Below are 16,315 nucleotides of genomic sequence, written 5' to 3'. Positions count from 1 at the left end.
TGGTGAAATCAATAAGATTGATCATTTTGTCACAATGTTCTGCTGGAAAACCTTGGATCCTGGATGATCCTCATGTGGACACCACTTGACACCATTCTCTCAGACCAAGTACACCCCCTCATGGCAACAGCACTTCCCAATAACACCCCCACACCCCACCCCATCAGGACAATGCACCATGTCACACCATCAAACTGCTCAGGAATGTGACAAAAAGCACGAAGCGTCCACCTGGCCTCCAAATTCCCCAGATACCAGTCCGACTGAACCACCACCAGACATGCTAGTATCCCACCTCCCAACCCCCATGATCTGAAGGATCTGCTACCAACACCCACTGCTAAACACACCAGGACAGGTCCTGTGCCCATGCCTCGACAGGTCAGAGACATATCTTATCCGAGGAGGCCCGACCATGGCTCGGGAGTACCTTTTGGGTATCGTCCTTTCCCACAAATGCTCAATCAGATTGGGATCTGGAAAATTCGGAGGCCAGGTTACTCCTGAGCATTTATTATGGTGCCGCATGGTGCATTGTCCTGCTGAGGGGCCACCGTCATCAGGGAGTGCCATCAGTCTACATGGAAAGCTGACTGCGTGTGTCTTGCCCAAATAATCAGGCTTCAAAATCCTCTGCTTTTCATATAAAGAGGTATTTCTGACACGTCATAACAGAGACAACAAGGTATCCACATCCTGCTCAAGAGAGGCACTGAACTCATAAATCTCTTCACTGCCTCCTAGTGGCGTTCAAGCAAAACTGCCTAATCTGTGAACGACATATGTCTCCATTTTGGTGTGTTTTCATGCTGTGACATCGAGAGTAAAACTTGAGGCAAAATTTTAATACTCTGGTCTGCTTGAATCAATTTTTGGGAAGGCATGTCAGCAAACCTTTTCCACATAAATATACTGTGTACAGTTCATTTAAAAATGCATTAAAATTCAATATGTATCACACAGAAGAACATCCAACAAGCAATGGGATATTTTTTCAACAAATTTATTTCAATCAACGCCAAATCGGACACATGATCAAAATTTTTGTCAGTGAATATTTGGCTCAGGTACTGTTTGACTGATGGTGATAAATGAACATAAACAGAAAGCTACTGACAAAACACCACGAGCATACCTGTTTTAGCTACTCCTATATGAGCACCAAGATGGGAGAGTCAGTTTAGTGACGTGAATCGTACTCTGGCTGGTGGAACGATGGTGAATGAAAGAAAGAGGAGGAGAATTACAGGGAGAAGTGAAGAGGGAAAGAAAAGTACTGTGTAAGAAACGTCAGAGAAAGAGAGGATGGATGGAGTTATGACAAAGTTATGAGAAATGATGAGTGATTTTAGCCTTAAGCCAAATCCTCTTCTCCCTCCTCCTCAAACTCTCCCTCCTCGGCCGTGGCGTCCTGGTACTGCTGGTACTCGGACACCAAGTCGTTCATGTTGCTCTCCGCCTCAGTGAACTCCATCTCGTCCATGCCCTCGCCTGTGTACCAGTGGAGGAAGGCCTTGCGGCGGAACATGGCGGTGAACTGCTCAGAGATGCGTTTAAACAGCTCCTGGATGGCCGTGCTGTTGCCGATGAAGGTAGCTGCCATTTTGAGCCCGCGGGGCGGGATGTCGCACACCGCTGTCTTGACGTTGTTGGGGATCCACTCCACGAAGTAGCTGCTGTTTTTGTTCTGCACGTTGAGCATCTGCTCATCCACTTCCTTCATGGACATGCGGCCACGGAACACGGCGGCCACGGTCAGGTAGCGGCCGTGGCGCGGGTCGCAGGCGGCCATCATGTTTTTGGCATCAAACATCTGTTGTGTGAGTTCAGGCACAGTGAGGGCTCTGTACTGTTGGCTGCCTCTGCTGGTGAGAGGGGCGAAGCCCGGCATGAAGAAGTGCAGGCGAGGGAAGGGGACCATGTTGACGGCTAGTTTACGAAGGTCGGCGTTGAGCTGACCAGGGAAACGCAGGCAAGTTGTCACCCCGCTCATGGTGGCAGAGACCAGGTGGTTGAGGTCTCCGTAAGTGGGTGTGGTGAGTTTGAGGGTGCGGAAGCAGATGTCATATAGGGCTTCGTTGTCGATGCAGTAAGTCTCATCTGTGTTCTCAACCAGCTGGTGGACAGACAGGGTGGCGTTGTACGGCTCCACCACGGTGTCTGACACCTGGAGACACAAAAACGCAAAGGTCAGGAAACATAAAAAGCCAGAGAAGACAAAAAAAACAACCCAAAAAAAACACCAAGAGGCTGTGCGTAATGATCACTGTACCTTAGGAGAGGGCACCACACTGAAGGTGTTCATGATACGATCGGGGTACTCCTCACGGATCTTGCTGATGAGCAGAGTTCCCATACCAGAGCCGGTGCCACCGCCCAGGGAGTGTGTGAGCTGGAAACCCTGCAGGCAGTCGCAGCTCTCCGCCTCCTTCCTCACTACATCCAGGACCGAGTCCACCAGCTCGGCGCCCTCTGTGTAGTGGCCCTTTGCCCAGTTGTTACCTGCTCCACTCTGGCCTGGAAGGAAAGGGTTAATCATAATCCACCATTTGAATATTCAGCCTTTTATATCCTGGCAAAAGTTCGTCATTTAAAATGAAAAATAATTTTACTTATATACACAGATTACAATTCTTCTTAACTTGCTGATATTCAAAATTAGCTTTCCTTTTACAGTGTAATAACCAACGTGTGTGTGTGTGTGTGTGTGTGTGTGTGAGATCATATACCAAAGACAAAGTTGTCGGGTCTGAAGATTTGTCCGAAAGGGCCGGAGCGGACTGAGTCCATTGTGCCTGGCTCCAGATCAACTAAGATGGATCTTGGCACGTACTTCCCACCTGGAACACAAATGCATGTGTCAATACTATTTTTATCAGAAAAGAAATGACAGACTATTGAACAGAGAGCTTGCAGTGGTACGAGGGGTGCAGCGGTAAACCGGCTAAAAATTGTTGGTTATCATACCGTGTACAATTGCTTAGATTGAAAAAAAAAGTGCAGACAGATTATCTCACCTATATTTTTCAAAAGACAGACTTTTCACACATACTTGATGAAAATGAAAAATCCTTTTGTTTTCATTCCTTTAAGGGTAATGTAACTGATACTACTACTACTACTACTATAACAATAATAATTATAATAACAGTCTGGTACCATACACCATGGTGAAACTGCTATATTTTCGGAGATGGTTATCATGCTGTAAAAATCTTATACCGTTGCAACCTTAAGTAGCACACGTGTGGTAATGTTTAGCACTGACCTGAAGCCTCATTATAGTAAACATTGATCCTGTCCAGCTGCAGGTCACTGTCGCCTTGGTAGCTTCCTGTTGGGTCGATGCCGTGCTCATCACTGATCACCTCCCAGAACTACAGACAGGTCGATGGGTTAGATTAGACAGAAACCAGTTAATACAACCTTTCAGAACAGCCTGAATTTAATGACATCTTAACACTCAGCACATATTCATGGAACAGGCCTGCATTTATGTAGCGCTTTAAAAACCTGCTCCACCTGACTGACAAAAAACGGCATGTTATCATGATCGACAGAAAACGGCTTTCATTTGAAATATTGGCACTGGCCCAAAATGAACACGCTGATAAGATGATGCTTTAATTATGTGACTTTAATGGGGTCAAATTTTGACTTAGGGAGACAAAGACCGTTACGGTATTAATTTTACAACTTGTTAATAATTTGTAAAAAGAAAAAAAAGGCATGTTCACATGTAACCTAAGCTCTAGTTTTGCCCAGTGAATGTGTACATTTTGAACAGCATTATCATTATATGTCTATTATATGTCTACATTTGCCACCAATGAGTCATCATAATAAGAGTATGCATAAAAGATGTTAATTTCACCACAGAAGAGACTTAATGTTCTATAACATGTGTGCATATATTGGCAATAAGCCAAAATTAGTTTAAAATGTTGGCATATAGGGTATGGGCAAAAAAAAATATATATATATATATAATAATCAAACTCAAATCAGCCTCTGGTTGAGCTAATTTTGAAATTAGGCAACATCCAACCATGATTTGATGCAGGGATGGTAATAAATAGCAGGCGAGGCCTTGTTTTCATTGCAATTAGATATGACCTAATATGTGTGTGTTGAAAAACTGCATGCCTGCCTGCCGGCGATCCAGTGCATTCGGTGTCTGAGCCGCACCCCTCACACACACACACACACACACACACACACACACACACACACACACACACACACACACACACAGACAGAGAGAGAGAGTTTAGGTGTTGTTGTAAAGGGCATCGGCGACGGCAGCGGGGATGTCTCGGCATGCCACCGCCCATCCTAAAGGATGCTATTGTAGGCTACGCTCCCCTCAGTCTTACACAACACTTTCCACTCCTCTGTGTTGACCTATTTAGTATTTCCTGTGGACATACTAGGCCTCTCCACACCCGACCCGTCGGCATACACACGAACAAACTTGAATTCAACCTCATAAAACAGTAAACTGTTGGTCAACAGGTTGACAAAACGTGTTTTCGTACCTTTGCTCCAATCTGGTTCCCGCACTGCCCGGCCTGCAGGTGCACTATCTCACGCATGTTGTCGCTGCGGTGTGGGGAGTCTCACGGAGAAGCAGGAGGGGGAAGCTGACGACGGGCTCCGGTTCTTCGGCTGGTCGGTTCTGCTCTTCCCGGATTACTCGACAGTCTGGCTGGATGTCGGAGGAGCTGTGGCTGCCTTGTGAGCTCTGTCTCGCCCTTCCCCTCGTTCGCGGCTGCGCGGTTCATCCCGGTGCTGCAGCATGACGTCATCTCCATGGCAACGGTGAACCGGGCACGGCCGGGAAATAGGCCTGCCTGAGCTGGCTGGTTGGGAGACCGGTTTTTGTGGGACTGGCATGGGTGTGAGACTGCACTGGAAGGATAAACAACGAGATTAATGGTCTTCTTAAAGCTCGTCTCGGCTGACTGTCTGCTGACATCAGCATGTGAAGGAGTTTGGCTTATAAATAAAGATGGAGCCTGAGTGTGATAGCAACACGTAGTAGATTTACATAAACTGTGCGGTTGGTTAGAAAGTCAGTCGTTTGAATATAAAAGCATACGATCACAGATTTGCATGTTATGTTGTTTTTATGGCACAGCTTGAGCAGTGATGTGTGTCTGGGTGTGGGCTTTCTGGAGTAATTTTCTGGGTAACAAGGAGTGCTGGCATGCAATGCATTTACTTGCAGCATGCAAGCACTTGCAGTGTTGTGAACTTGCTTTTTAATGACATTTCTTTTCATGCTGTAGCCTTCTTTTTAGTTTCATATAGATTAGCCTAGATTTTTTAATGTTGGCTGTAGAGAACCCCAGCAATGAGTCCCCAAACCTGAAAATGAATTAGCATTTCAGCCATTTCAATACCCTCATCTCAGAGTCAGTGGGTTTTTTTAATGTTTTTTTTTTTTTTTTTTTTTTTTGCATAGAAGCCTTAAATCAGGTTGGTGGTTAACACAAATAGTGCAGTCGTAGCCTGTGATCCCAGGCCTTTAGTACTGTCAGTGTTTCCTCGGTGCGTACAGAGCTTGGCAAAGAGGCATTTCTATTACTTCAACCTGGAACACGCTACAATAGGATGTGGTAGCTGTCCAGCTTGATCCCACCAGGGGATTTTAAATGTGATTTAAGGGCTCTGGAAAATAGCATATTTGGAAACTTGTGCCTGTTTTTAGTATTTTTAATCTGCTTCCACTTAACACTTTCACTTAAATGTTTTATGTACTGCATTGATAAATCTGTCTGTCTGTAACCAATTGCTGTTGAAATTGCAATTTCAACTTTAGACTTTATGCATGTCCATCCTTGGCTTTCCCTCAAAGTCTTTGTGATTTCTCATTTCACAGGTTCCCATAGGATCTGGTTGCAACTGCTTCTGTGGTCCTGCTTGATGCCAACCCAATTGCCAGGAAAAAATGCTGGCATTGCACATTTGTGCAAAACACCTTATACTTGCATGTCATTACGTAGCAGATGCGTTGAAACTTTAGGTTAAAACTTTGTCTTAACACTGTGACTAATGTTTGTGTGGTTTAGTCACAAAAAAAAACACTTGAAATTATGTTTTGGCTCAAAAAATACCTTGTTGTGGGAGGCACAGTCCCCCTCAGAAAAGCACCCACAGTATAAAACACAGCAATTCCTCAGTAAAAGGAAACCTCTTGTTATGTTAACTATCACAGTATACAACCACTTTTTCGTGCTGCTATGCCGGCTGGAAGTGCAGCTTTGTCCCAGTAATTTTGTCAAACTTTGTTTAACTTTGTTTTGTGCCACTATCTTGACAGCAAACACAGCGATGTCTGGGTGAACAACTGCTTCTTCAAGCAATGATCCTTGCAGGAAACCCAGCAATGTCTGAGTAGAAGACAATAGCTTTTCACGCCACTGTGTCAGCAAGAATAGCAGCTTAGTCTCAGTGCCACTATTTCTGCCGGAGATATTATTATCATTATTATTATTAATATTATTATATGCTATCATACACTATTATTAATAATAATTTTATTCATATTTTTTATAGTTACTGTGCTTTTCTGTCTCTCTCTTTTTCTCCACCCAACTGGTTGGGGTAGATGGTCACCCACCTAAAGCTGGGCTTCTATGTTAGAAACGGGTTTTCTGCAATAAACAGGTATGGTGCTAGACCTGCTATATGAAAGGTGTCCTGAGATAACTTCTGTTGTTATTTGGCACTATGTAAATAAAAATGACTTGACTAGGGAGTAACCTATGTTTATATGCACACATTGTATCCAAGATACAAGTCCCGTCCTGCTTTTGATCATATTTGGAGTGTGATGTTTGCATGGAGCTTAAAGAAACTTTTTTTCTGTAATTTGGCCGTTGGGCAAAAATGTGCTTCTGGGCCTATTTCCAACCCCTCCCACTGTACTATGTGAGCTGCAGTTGTTCATTATCGCACATCTAAAGGCAAACATGTTCATGCTTGGATTAAAATGTGCACCTCTCGGGCTGCAAACATCAAATTCCCGGAGACCTCAGTAACCCAGCTGAATGTTGTCCATCATTAGGAAGTTGCTTGGTATTTTGTTTATGCTGTTGCCCATAGAGACAGGAAGTTTGAAAACAGAGGCTGGAAGTCAGTGAGGAAGGAAGAATAATGTGATAGCAAACAGGATGGCATTCCCCAACTTTTTCTTGCAGGCATCACAAGAAAACATCAAAGGCGAGGGAAATCTGATCACAAGCAATCACTCACTGATCAGCAGTTTTATATCAACTGGATCTTGACACAGCCTGGGTCAACTGAATCTAAGATCAAGCTATGTACACATTATAGTTATAATTGTTTCTGTTACCTTGACTGTCATTTCTTACCTGAAATGACCTTAAGCTACAACAATGACACCTGCCTGTGTACAGTAATTAGTCAGTATTGCAGACAGATCCTGAAAATCAAATCATACAATCAAACACAATCAAGCCAACAGACTCACAAATAACATCAGAATGAGTCAGCAGTTGACTGTGTTTAGCATTATGGGATTATGAGGCAATGGGCCCCTGGGCAACATTGTGTAAAGGCCCCACTTGAGAACTTGTAGCCAAATGCAAAAGACGGGGTTCAGCATTGTTGTATTTCTATATCAGTAGCTCTGCTATATAGTGAATGTATATGTTTGCTAGAATTTAGTTTCATTTTGGGCATCTGGAATTACTCTCTGCAAAAAAAAGCCAATAAATACATACTGCAGCATTTCTGGAAAGCATGCAATAAATAAGTGCAATTTGTTTTAGTGTAGTGGTGTCTTGGTTTATGATGAAAAAAATGTCTGTGCATGCTTTCATTAGGAATTTGGCATGAAATGTATTCAACTTTCACATGCAGGAACTTGCAGTAATGTGAGCCTTATTTATTTGCCTCAGCATCAGTACATATATAGAGTAATATTTGATTACTCACTTTGATGTATTTATTCATAAAAAAAAACATTATCTATCTTTTTCATACCTCTTTCTTGTGCTGCTGTGAAACATGAATTTGTCCACTGAGGATTCATAAATTCCCATATTATCTTATGAGTGACCTATTTTTACAGTACATGTCCGCATTGTATCATGGTTAAGAATCCAATCCTGGTTCATATTTTGTAAGGGATGTTTGCAGGAATTGTTGATGCCTGGTGGGAACGTGCAAAGCCAAAAATATCTAGTGATTTTTATATTAAGGTAATGAAACAGAATGGCAGTTTAGTCTGATTATCAGCCCACTGTCAACTGAAATGATAAGCTTTTTAAAGGTATACAAATGCCCATAAACATATAAAAAAAAAAAAAAAAGAAGAAAATACAGGCAGAGGGCAGAGTCTCTGCAGAAAAGTACACCACTGCACACTTTTAGTGGACCATAAATGATAATTGAGAGTAATTACCTCTGTATGCAGGAAAGGGTGGTGGTCAATAGGTGTCGCTCCAGCCATGGTCGCTGTAGTAACACCTGGTATCCACAGAGAGGCGATAGATATCTTCTGTTGTTCAGCTGATCACATACTTTGTATTCTGTTCCTGCTGTCGTCTCTGTCCCCCTTTAGTGTTCTTTTGATAGGTTATAAAGTTGCAAGTATACCAGTATTCACATGCATCAGCCTGAGTGCACTTTACTTTTTGAATCTTTAATGCATATAATATAGGCAAGCTATATTCTATTAAAAACTGATTAAATGTCCCTGAACACATCATATATCCTCTTATATTGTATATATTGTTATCTCACTGCCATTCCTGCAAGTGTTCATGTGGATTATTTCCAATTTTGAGAAATAACTAGGATCACATACAGAAAAAACTCTCAGGCGGATTTACTTATGAAATTTAAAGGTATGAATGGTAGCCTCTGGTTTTACCTTTTCATCTCATTTCAATTTTTAATATATCAATATTCAGGGTTTTTCAGGAACACATTATGTTTTTACAGAGTTCAGAGTGCCTGAGGAGGACAGTGGAGAAATTAAAGACTACCACACACACACACACACACACACAGACCTCACTCAGACTTCACTCTGCTGCTGAGATTGCCTCTTCTTTTCCCGTGCAGTGCAGAGCATATTGTCCTTCTTTATGAACATATCCTGATGTCATTTATTCAAAACGCTCCATCAAACCCATAACGCCTCAGCTCACATGCCCCTATAGTGTCACACTCGTCTTCCCCTCTAAGCCTCAGCCTCAGCCTTACACATCAGTGACCATCATATGTGCATCTCCTGCTCTACATCTGTCCAACTTACCCACCACTTCCTCCCAGCGAGCTTAGTTAAAATGTCACACTTGGAAAAAACACACACTTCCTTAAGCTTCCTCCTTGCTCATAAATTTCATGGTTATTTAAATATGTTGCACCGAGGTGAACACTTGACCAGCAGTTTGTCATTTTATGCAAGAGCTGGCAGGTACATTCCCTCTCATTAATGGGAGTCATAAAACCACCCGGCCTGTTGGAAACACCTAGATCCCCAAGAGGGGTGCTCAGCACCTTAAAAGGACACACACAGACACACACACACACACAACACAACACACACTCTGAACACAACGCACACTCTGAACACAAAACACACTGTGAACACACACAGAGGAAAAAGTAAAAATAAAAAAGGGATCAGAGAAGGACAAAATTAAAGACTGGTGGAGCGCAGGAAAAAGGGCAACTTGATCCGCTATGTAATGAAACATATAATTTATTGTGTTATTTGCACAGTATCATAACGATCAAAATTTTATGCAACTGTGTTTTATTGCAGTGATTCAGCATTATGTTGTGTCACACCCCGTAAATCATTGCTGCTGCTGAAGGTGAATAAAAGTTAAGTGACACATGAATTACAGGAGCAGCAGCCTGCAGAAACCTATATTTACTTGTTCGTTTATATGACTGAGAAAAGTTAGGCATGAACGGGGGATGTGATTTTTGGCTGCTGGCCATTGTCGCTAATCAGTATGACAGTTCAGGCGAAGACAACAGCGTACTGAGGAAGTGGGGAAGAGAGAGATCAGTTGTGGGTGTGCAGTGTGTTTGCATGTGCATGTGGTATACGGACGTCTTAGAAAGGCTTCTTCCTATCTGTCTTTACATAATCAGCATTCACGTTTGTTAGCCAAGAAAGTAAAGAGAAGGAAAAATCTGCCTCTCAACATTTCATCTCAATTTCCCTTCATGGTATATCCTAGTGAAAAGAAAAGTTAATTAACATATATAAAAGAAGAGATTTAATTTCTCATTCACTGGTTTTCGTCACTCGGCCATATGATGATATGTACAATGAGATGATATTTGTTCCTCATCAGAAATTTTGCCGTAGAGTTTATTCCAAAGTCACGATCCCTTTAATAGCTCAAGATATATTACGCCATTATGGGCAATGATGCACATCAATGAGCAGGACCGCTTTATGGCAATACTGGATTTATGGGATTTTTCATCAGTATGGTGAGGTACCATTATTTCTCAGCCACAGAAGTCACTAATAAGCTAGAAACTGACTCTCTTGTCTTAACAATACAAACTGATACTGCAATGAAAAATTACATATACTTAAGTCCGGTTTTTTGTGAGATGTAACTATTTGTAAAATAAGGTCATTATGTGTTTGCTGAGTAGCCCATACAGGTCACAAAGTTCCCTTAGAAGACTTCTGGCTGATATGAATACTGTTGATCATTTTGCTACAATTCAGTGTTTTGCTTGAAAACCTTGGGCCCTGGCAATCATGTCACCACCTGACACGCACCTACGCAAATATTGTTGCAGACCAAGTACACCCCTTCATCACAACGACAGTCCCCAATGGTAGCTGCACCCCCAGCAGGATAATGCACAAAGCCACACCACACCACACCACACCACACCACACCACCACAAAAAATGCTGAAGAACGGATCAAAGAACATGACAAAGACCTCAAAGCTTTGAACTGGACTCCAGAAGAGACTGCACCTCACAACCCACAGGGCTAAAAGAATCTGCTACAAACTCCCTGGTGCCACATACCACAGGACAACCTCAAAGGGTCCTTTTGTCCCTTTCTCGACAGGTCAGAGCCAAATCTGATCCATTCCATGATTGGTATTAGCACATCCCATGGATGCTTGGACTTCCCCTCCCATGGATGGATCGGACTTGGATCTGGGGAATTTGGAGACCTTCAACTCTGTCGTGCTCCTCAGGCCAATCCTGAGCAATTTTGCACTTTCTGCCGGGGAGTGCTGTCAACCTCTTGTCCAACTATGGCTCCAAAAAATAAAGATGATGATTGTCTAAATGCCAAACTCGAGATCTCAAAATGGGAGTTCACAAACTGATGGGTAATGGTTGCTACATCTATCATTTTCACAGTCTGGTTGTCATGAGATGGTAAATGTTATTCTCTTCACCTGACAGTGATTTTGAGGTTGTTATTGATCAGTGTACATTATCTCCATGCAGTACACAGTTTTATTACATTAAAGTAAATAAATATTTCAATCAAAAAGTAGAGAGAGGAGCACAAACCATCAGTTGTGTGAACATAAAGGGCTAAAAAAAACTGTTCACACAATTTGAAGCCATTATCACGTTAACTGGGTTTCTCACACTCATCTCTCGTTACTAGTGTTACTCACTGTAACCATAGCGACAAAGGGCTGGAAAGGTCGTACTTGAAATAGTTTGCTTGATGCTTTTTTTATCCGACCAAGGCGCCTTCTTCGTCCTTCTGTAGTAAGCATCAATGGGTTTTACTGTAAAATATTATGCAGAAAAAAAATAATAGTTTCCATCAAACACTCATTTGATGATGAGTAAATAATCATTTTAACTATAACATACTGTGCTTAATGGTTAAGGATTTAAAAGAAATAACGGTTTTGGGTACAAATCCAATCACAAATTTCACTGGGCTTTCTCTCATTTCTTCACTGCAATTCTTCTTCTTTCTTTATTCCTGTGTCACTGGATTATGAGAGGGAAGTGCAAGAGCACCTGAGATAAACACAATAAAAACACGCAAACCCCTCAAAGACTCAATCCCGCAACTGAGAGGCCAATAAAACAAACCACTCAGCCACCCTGCAACCATTATTACCTTAATTGGTTTTCTTTATCTATTAACCACCTGTTTTTTATTCTAAAAGCTATTTGAGCCATGGGAAGCCACTCGTAATTCCTGGCTCACCACTCAAACATTATCAAGGATAAGTAGTGAGAAAATTAGAGCTAAAGTTATTTTGTAATTTGCATGGTTTAATGCCATTGTATGTTGTTTACTGATATCATTAAACTAATTGCCTTTCTTCCTTGCTGACTGCTTCTCTGAGTCATCTCGCAATGCCCACATCCCCTGAGCAAAAGTCTTTCTACACAAATGACACACTCATGAAGCAAGCTGCAGCGTTTCTCTTCACACGCTGGGAGATACGATGCTTTTTATGTCTGCAGAGACTTACTTAGAGAAAAACAAAAAAGAAAAGGGAAGTGAAATTCACAGTTGTATGCATATTTATAACACACTACAAATATCACTTGTATTAGCCCATTATCATAACTACCGCCATTAGGAAGTCAAAAGCAACAAAATTAGCATCCAAATAAACAAGCCCGAAGCAACTACAGGATTAATCCTATTGTGGAACATGTCTTCAGGGAGAAGTTTCTATGTACCTGTATTCACCTCCCTCCTTCTGTCTTTTTCTTTCTGTCTCAAACATTACAAACAAAGGCCTTCAAATAATCTCAGGGCTAATCACTGAGAAAAATATAACTTCAGTCATTGTGAAGATGCGTGCGTGAGGTGTGCTTTTTAAAGGCAGAAAAAAACAGCTAACCACACTGCACGCAAACACACTTGTGCACAAACCAGAAACACACAGGCACAAATTTCAAATTTCCAATAACTTGGAAAGAAAAAGGCATTTCACTCATTTATTCACATTAATTATTCAGTGGGTGATTAATAACCCGCAGCAACAAACCTGGTGACTTACAAAAACCAAAAACAGACCAACATCCTCCAAATAATGAGGGTCATTTAATAAAAGCAAGTAATTTTTAAAAAGATGTCATGTGAAGAGTTTTATTTAATATGCAACAAACATGTTTTGGAAATATATTTTGGTGGTTATTGACGATGATGAGTAGAGTACTGAAATAAGTAAAAGTACATTTATTACCATAAAGATGACTCAAGTAAAAGTAAAAATTTAACTGGTTATTAAATCACTAAAAGTACAAGTTACTTTCCATTTTAATAACCTTTAAGGTGTGTGGGCCAGTGCAAAATAATAACATTAAAAAAAAATAGTACTTGTCATGACACATTGCTAATCTTAGCTAGCTAACCAGATTTCCATCTACAGTATGAGCCATTTAATTCACAGAAAGGTGGTGCTTATTTTTCTTCCAATAGGCTGCAACTTGGCATCTGTAGTTGAGGTACTCCTCACATGCTCTCCTGCTAAACTCAGTCCACGCACTTAGAGCAGACAGTTATGGAGTTAAAAGAAGATCATTGGCACAAAATAATACTCAAATAAAGAGCAAAGTACAGTTTCAAAAAAGGAACACAAAAATTACTTGTTTCTTTAAAAAACAATTTTTTACTCATGTGAGTTACTTGTAGAGTTGCTACCTGCCCCAAGTTATCAATCAACACTTGAGCTTTGACACTGAAATGTCATCCACATCAACATCCACAAGAGTTCTCTATTTGGTTGGCTGACTTTTAGCTCGTCTCCTGTTTTGGGTTCTGGTTTTTCATTTAAGAAAAGAAAAAGTCAGGTCGCTCTCCCTCTATTTTTTCTCACTTTCCACCTTGTCAACTCCCTCCTCCTCTTCACTTTTATTTGTTTCTGCCATGTTTTTAACAAGCTGCTACTATATCCCTATAGTAACGTTGCTCTCAATCCCTCCAGCACACACACAGCTTTCCATTATGGACAGAAGACAGCTGCCAAGCTGCAGACCACTGCAGAAAACTGTTTGAGACCACTAGAAAACAAAACAAGCTGTTTTTTTAGCAAGACACACACCCATCCATCCACCCACCCACCCACCACACACACACACACACACACCACACCACACACCACACACCACACACCACACACACACACACACACATATAAATGCTTATGCTGTGTTCACTCTATGAGCAAAACAGCAACAGGCTATAACTCTCATAACTCTCTACATATTTTTTATTTTTTGTACACAATATCTAACATATTCTCAACCTAAGTTGTCACATTATGCAACTTTGCAATGGACTTTCAGCATCTGCTTACGTTTCGGGATGCTGCTACAGTGATGTCAACACAAGCACGTTAGGATTAGGCTGCATGTGGTTATGTGCAAGGTCCTCTTGTAGAGAGATCTCATTGTTTTTTCCATCCTAAAAATAAATAAAACACTGTCCCTCTGAAAGGCTCACTTAAATAAAGGTGCAAATGTCATTAACTACCCTACCCTACTACTGTTTGAATTAAGGATAATTTGTATGCACTTGTGATCCTTTTGGCCTAGAAATGGAGGCGAGTGGCTCAGGGGGAGGAGGAGTTCCCTCCTCCCACAATATTAACATCATAAGCAATGAAAGCGATAGAGAGCACTTTAAACAGTTACTGGTCCCATGCGCAGGCCACCACCATTAACATGTAATCAAAGATAAATCAATTAGAGCTAAGTGTCCGCATGCATCAGTGGTAAAATGGGTGAAGTGAAGACTGCATAAAATTGGTAACAAAGATATTAAGTGAATCCCCAGAGCTCTCACTGAGCATACAGACACTATCTCTAGGGCCTCGACCTGGGAAAATAACACATGCAAATTGTCTATTTAATTTATGTTAATGTATGGGACTGTGTGTAAGTGGGTGGTGGCAGCAACACTAAAGTCTCCCCTTCCATTGCAGAGAAAGTAAATACATGTGACTTACTCCCACAATAATTAGTATATAATTAAAAAAAAATGTATTAGCAACCCAGATATTAACATTGACTACCTGATATAAATGTAGCCTGCTGGGAGCTTCCACTGCAACTTTCACCTCTTCCATTGAGCGGCGACCATCATAATTGCAGAGGGCCAGCTCCTCAGCAGGAGTGTATTCCTGTGCAGGAGGGCCCCTTCCTGTCCACTTCATTGCATTTTTTATCCTGTTGGTAGCAAGTAATGTTAAAGCCATTTCACTGTGCTTTTGTATACCAATATTATCTGATTAAAACACTTAAGCCTTGTACTTGTTGCATATTTGTAAGATATGAAAGTAAGTCTAATTACCTCCTTGAGTTATGTTTTACTTGCTCCGCAGAACATTTGCTTCTTTGAGCAGTGATACTATGACTTTTGCAGACTTTTTAGTTGGCACTATTTTACTTATAAAGCTATTTTTGGCCTACTGCCACTATATTTATGTTTGTTAGAGTTTAAAATGTTGACAGAAGATGTTCTTATTGTCTACAACTTGGGGACATACAGGGTTTGGCAAAAAAGCCTAATACATGCAGCTCCTTATATATGAGTAATCTTCTGCAGAATAATTTGATATTGTGAACTATTCCTCTTCCTGTTTTTGGGTGTATTTTTGCAGGACTTTCAGTTTTTCCTGTTTTTATGGATCACTTATGGCATATATTGATGTCTTCCTTTGTCGTTATTTCATTTTGTGTTCTTTTTATCTTTCTTATTACTTGTTTTAAAGTTGCTTTTTTGATTTTGTATTTTTCCCCCTATGTTGACAGCCTGTTACTTATATTGCTTCCTGTCTTGGCCAGGACACGCTTGCAAAAGAGAGTTTCTTTTTTTTTTTAATCTCAAGAGGTTTTTCTGGTTAAATAAAAGTCATACAAAGATAAATAAAATAAGCCTAGTATCTTAGGCATCCACGCAGTCTGCAATCTTTTGCCAGTGGTCTCTTCAGCATTTGGCAGTTGCATCTGTGTTGCTTTGAGCCTGGATTACGTGTTTCACTTCTTTGTATTTGTCCAGTATTATAATTTGCTCTTTGTAAAATATGCTGAACTGCTGCCAGTACACTTGTCCATGTTTGTATTTGGTAAAATTCTGCAAACACAGTGTCTTTTACGTATGTGAAAGCCTGCATTGGTTGACTTTACCACGTTGTTTTCACTGTCGTGTGACTGCTTAGCCTGATTGTGGTTGTTAGTCTTTGTAAAGCCAGATTACTAAAATATATGATGTGTATGCTGAATTTGCTTCCCAGTACAGGCTTCAGGCCGCTTGAAATTGCTATGTTGCTATGTGCGTGCACAACCAAAA

The 16,315-nt window shown here is 41.1% G+C and overlaps 1 protein-coding gene across 1 annotated transcript; it reads right to left on the bottom strand.

The window, feature by feature from the left end:
- Nucleotides 1-987: 987 nt before the first annotated feature.
- Nucleotides 988-4,768, bottom strand: LOC121941803 (tubulin beta chain-like). The gene is made up of 5 exons (XM_042484681.1): nucleotides 4,539-4,768; nucleotides 3,269-3,377; nucleotides 2,730-2,840; nucleotides 2,273-2,517; nucleotides 988-2,167 (listed from the first exon to the last, which is right to left on the bottom strand). Exons 1-5 carry the CDS (start codon nucleotides 4,593-4,595, stop codon nucleotides 1,355-1,357), a joined length of 1,335 nt encoding a protein of 444 aa, XP_042340615.1. The 5' UTR covers nucleotides 4,596-4,768; the 3' UTR covers nucleotides 988-1,354.
- Between the last annotated feature and the right edge of the window lie 11,547 nt (nucleotides 4,769-16,315).

The sequence above is a fragment of the Plectropomus leopardus genome, chromosome 4 (assembly GCF_008729295.1).
Source record: "Plectropomus leopardus isolate mb chromosome 4, YSFRI_Pleo_2.0, whole genome shotgun sequence".
In the NCBI taxonomy this organism is placed as follows: domain Eukaryota; kingdom Metazoa; phylum Chordata; class Actinopteri; order Perciformes; family Serranidae; genus Plectropomus; species Plectropomus leopardus.
This window is presented reverse-complemented; position numbering and strand designations above follow the sequence as displayed.

Excerpts from the sequence above, each read along its gene's own strand:
- LOC121941803 (XM_042484681.1), bottom strand. The coding sequence starts at position 4,595 with ATGCGTGAGATAGTGCACCTGCAGGCCGGGCAGTGCGGGAACCAGATT. Across the intron at positions 3,378-4,538 it reads GGAACCAGATTGGAGCAAAG|TTCTGGGAGGTGATCAGTGA; the intron begins GTACGAAAACAC and ends ACCTGTCTGTAG. Across the intron at positions 2,518-2,729 it reads ACCCGACAACTTTGTCTTTG|GCCAGAGTGGAGCAGGTAAC; the intron begins GTATATGATCTC and ends CTTTCCTTCCAG.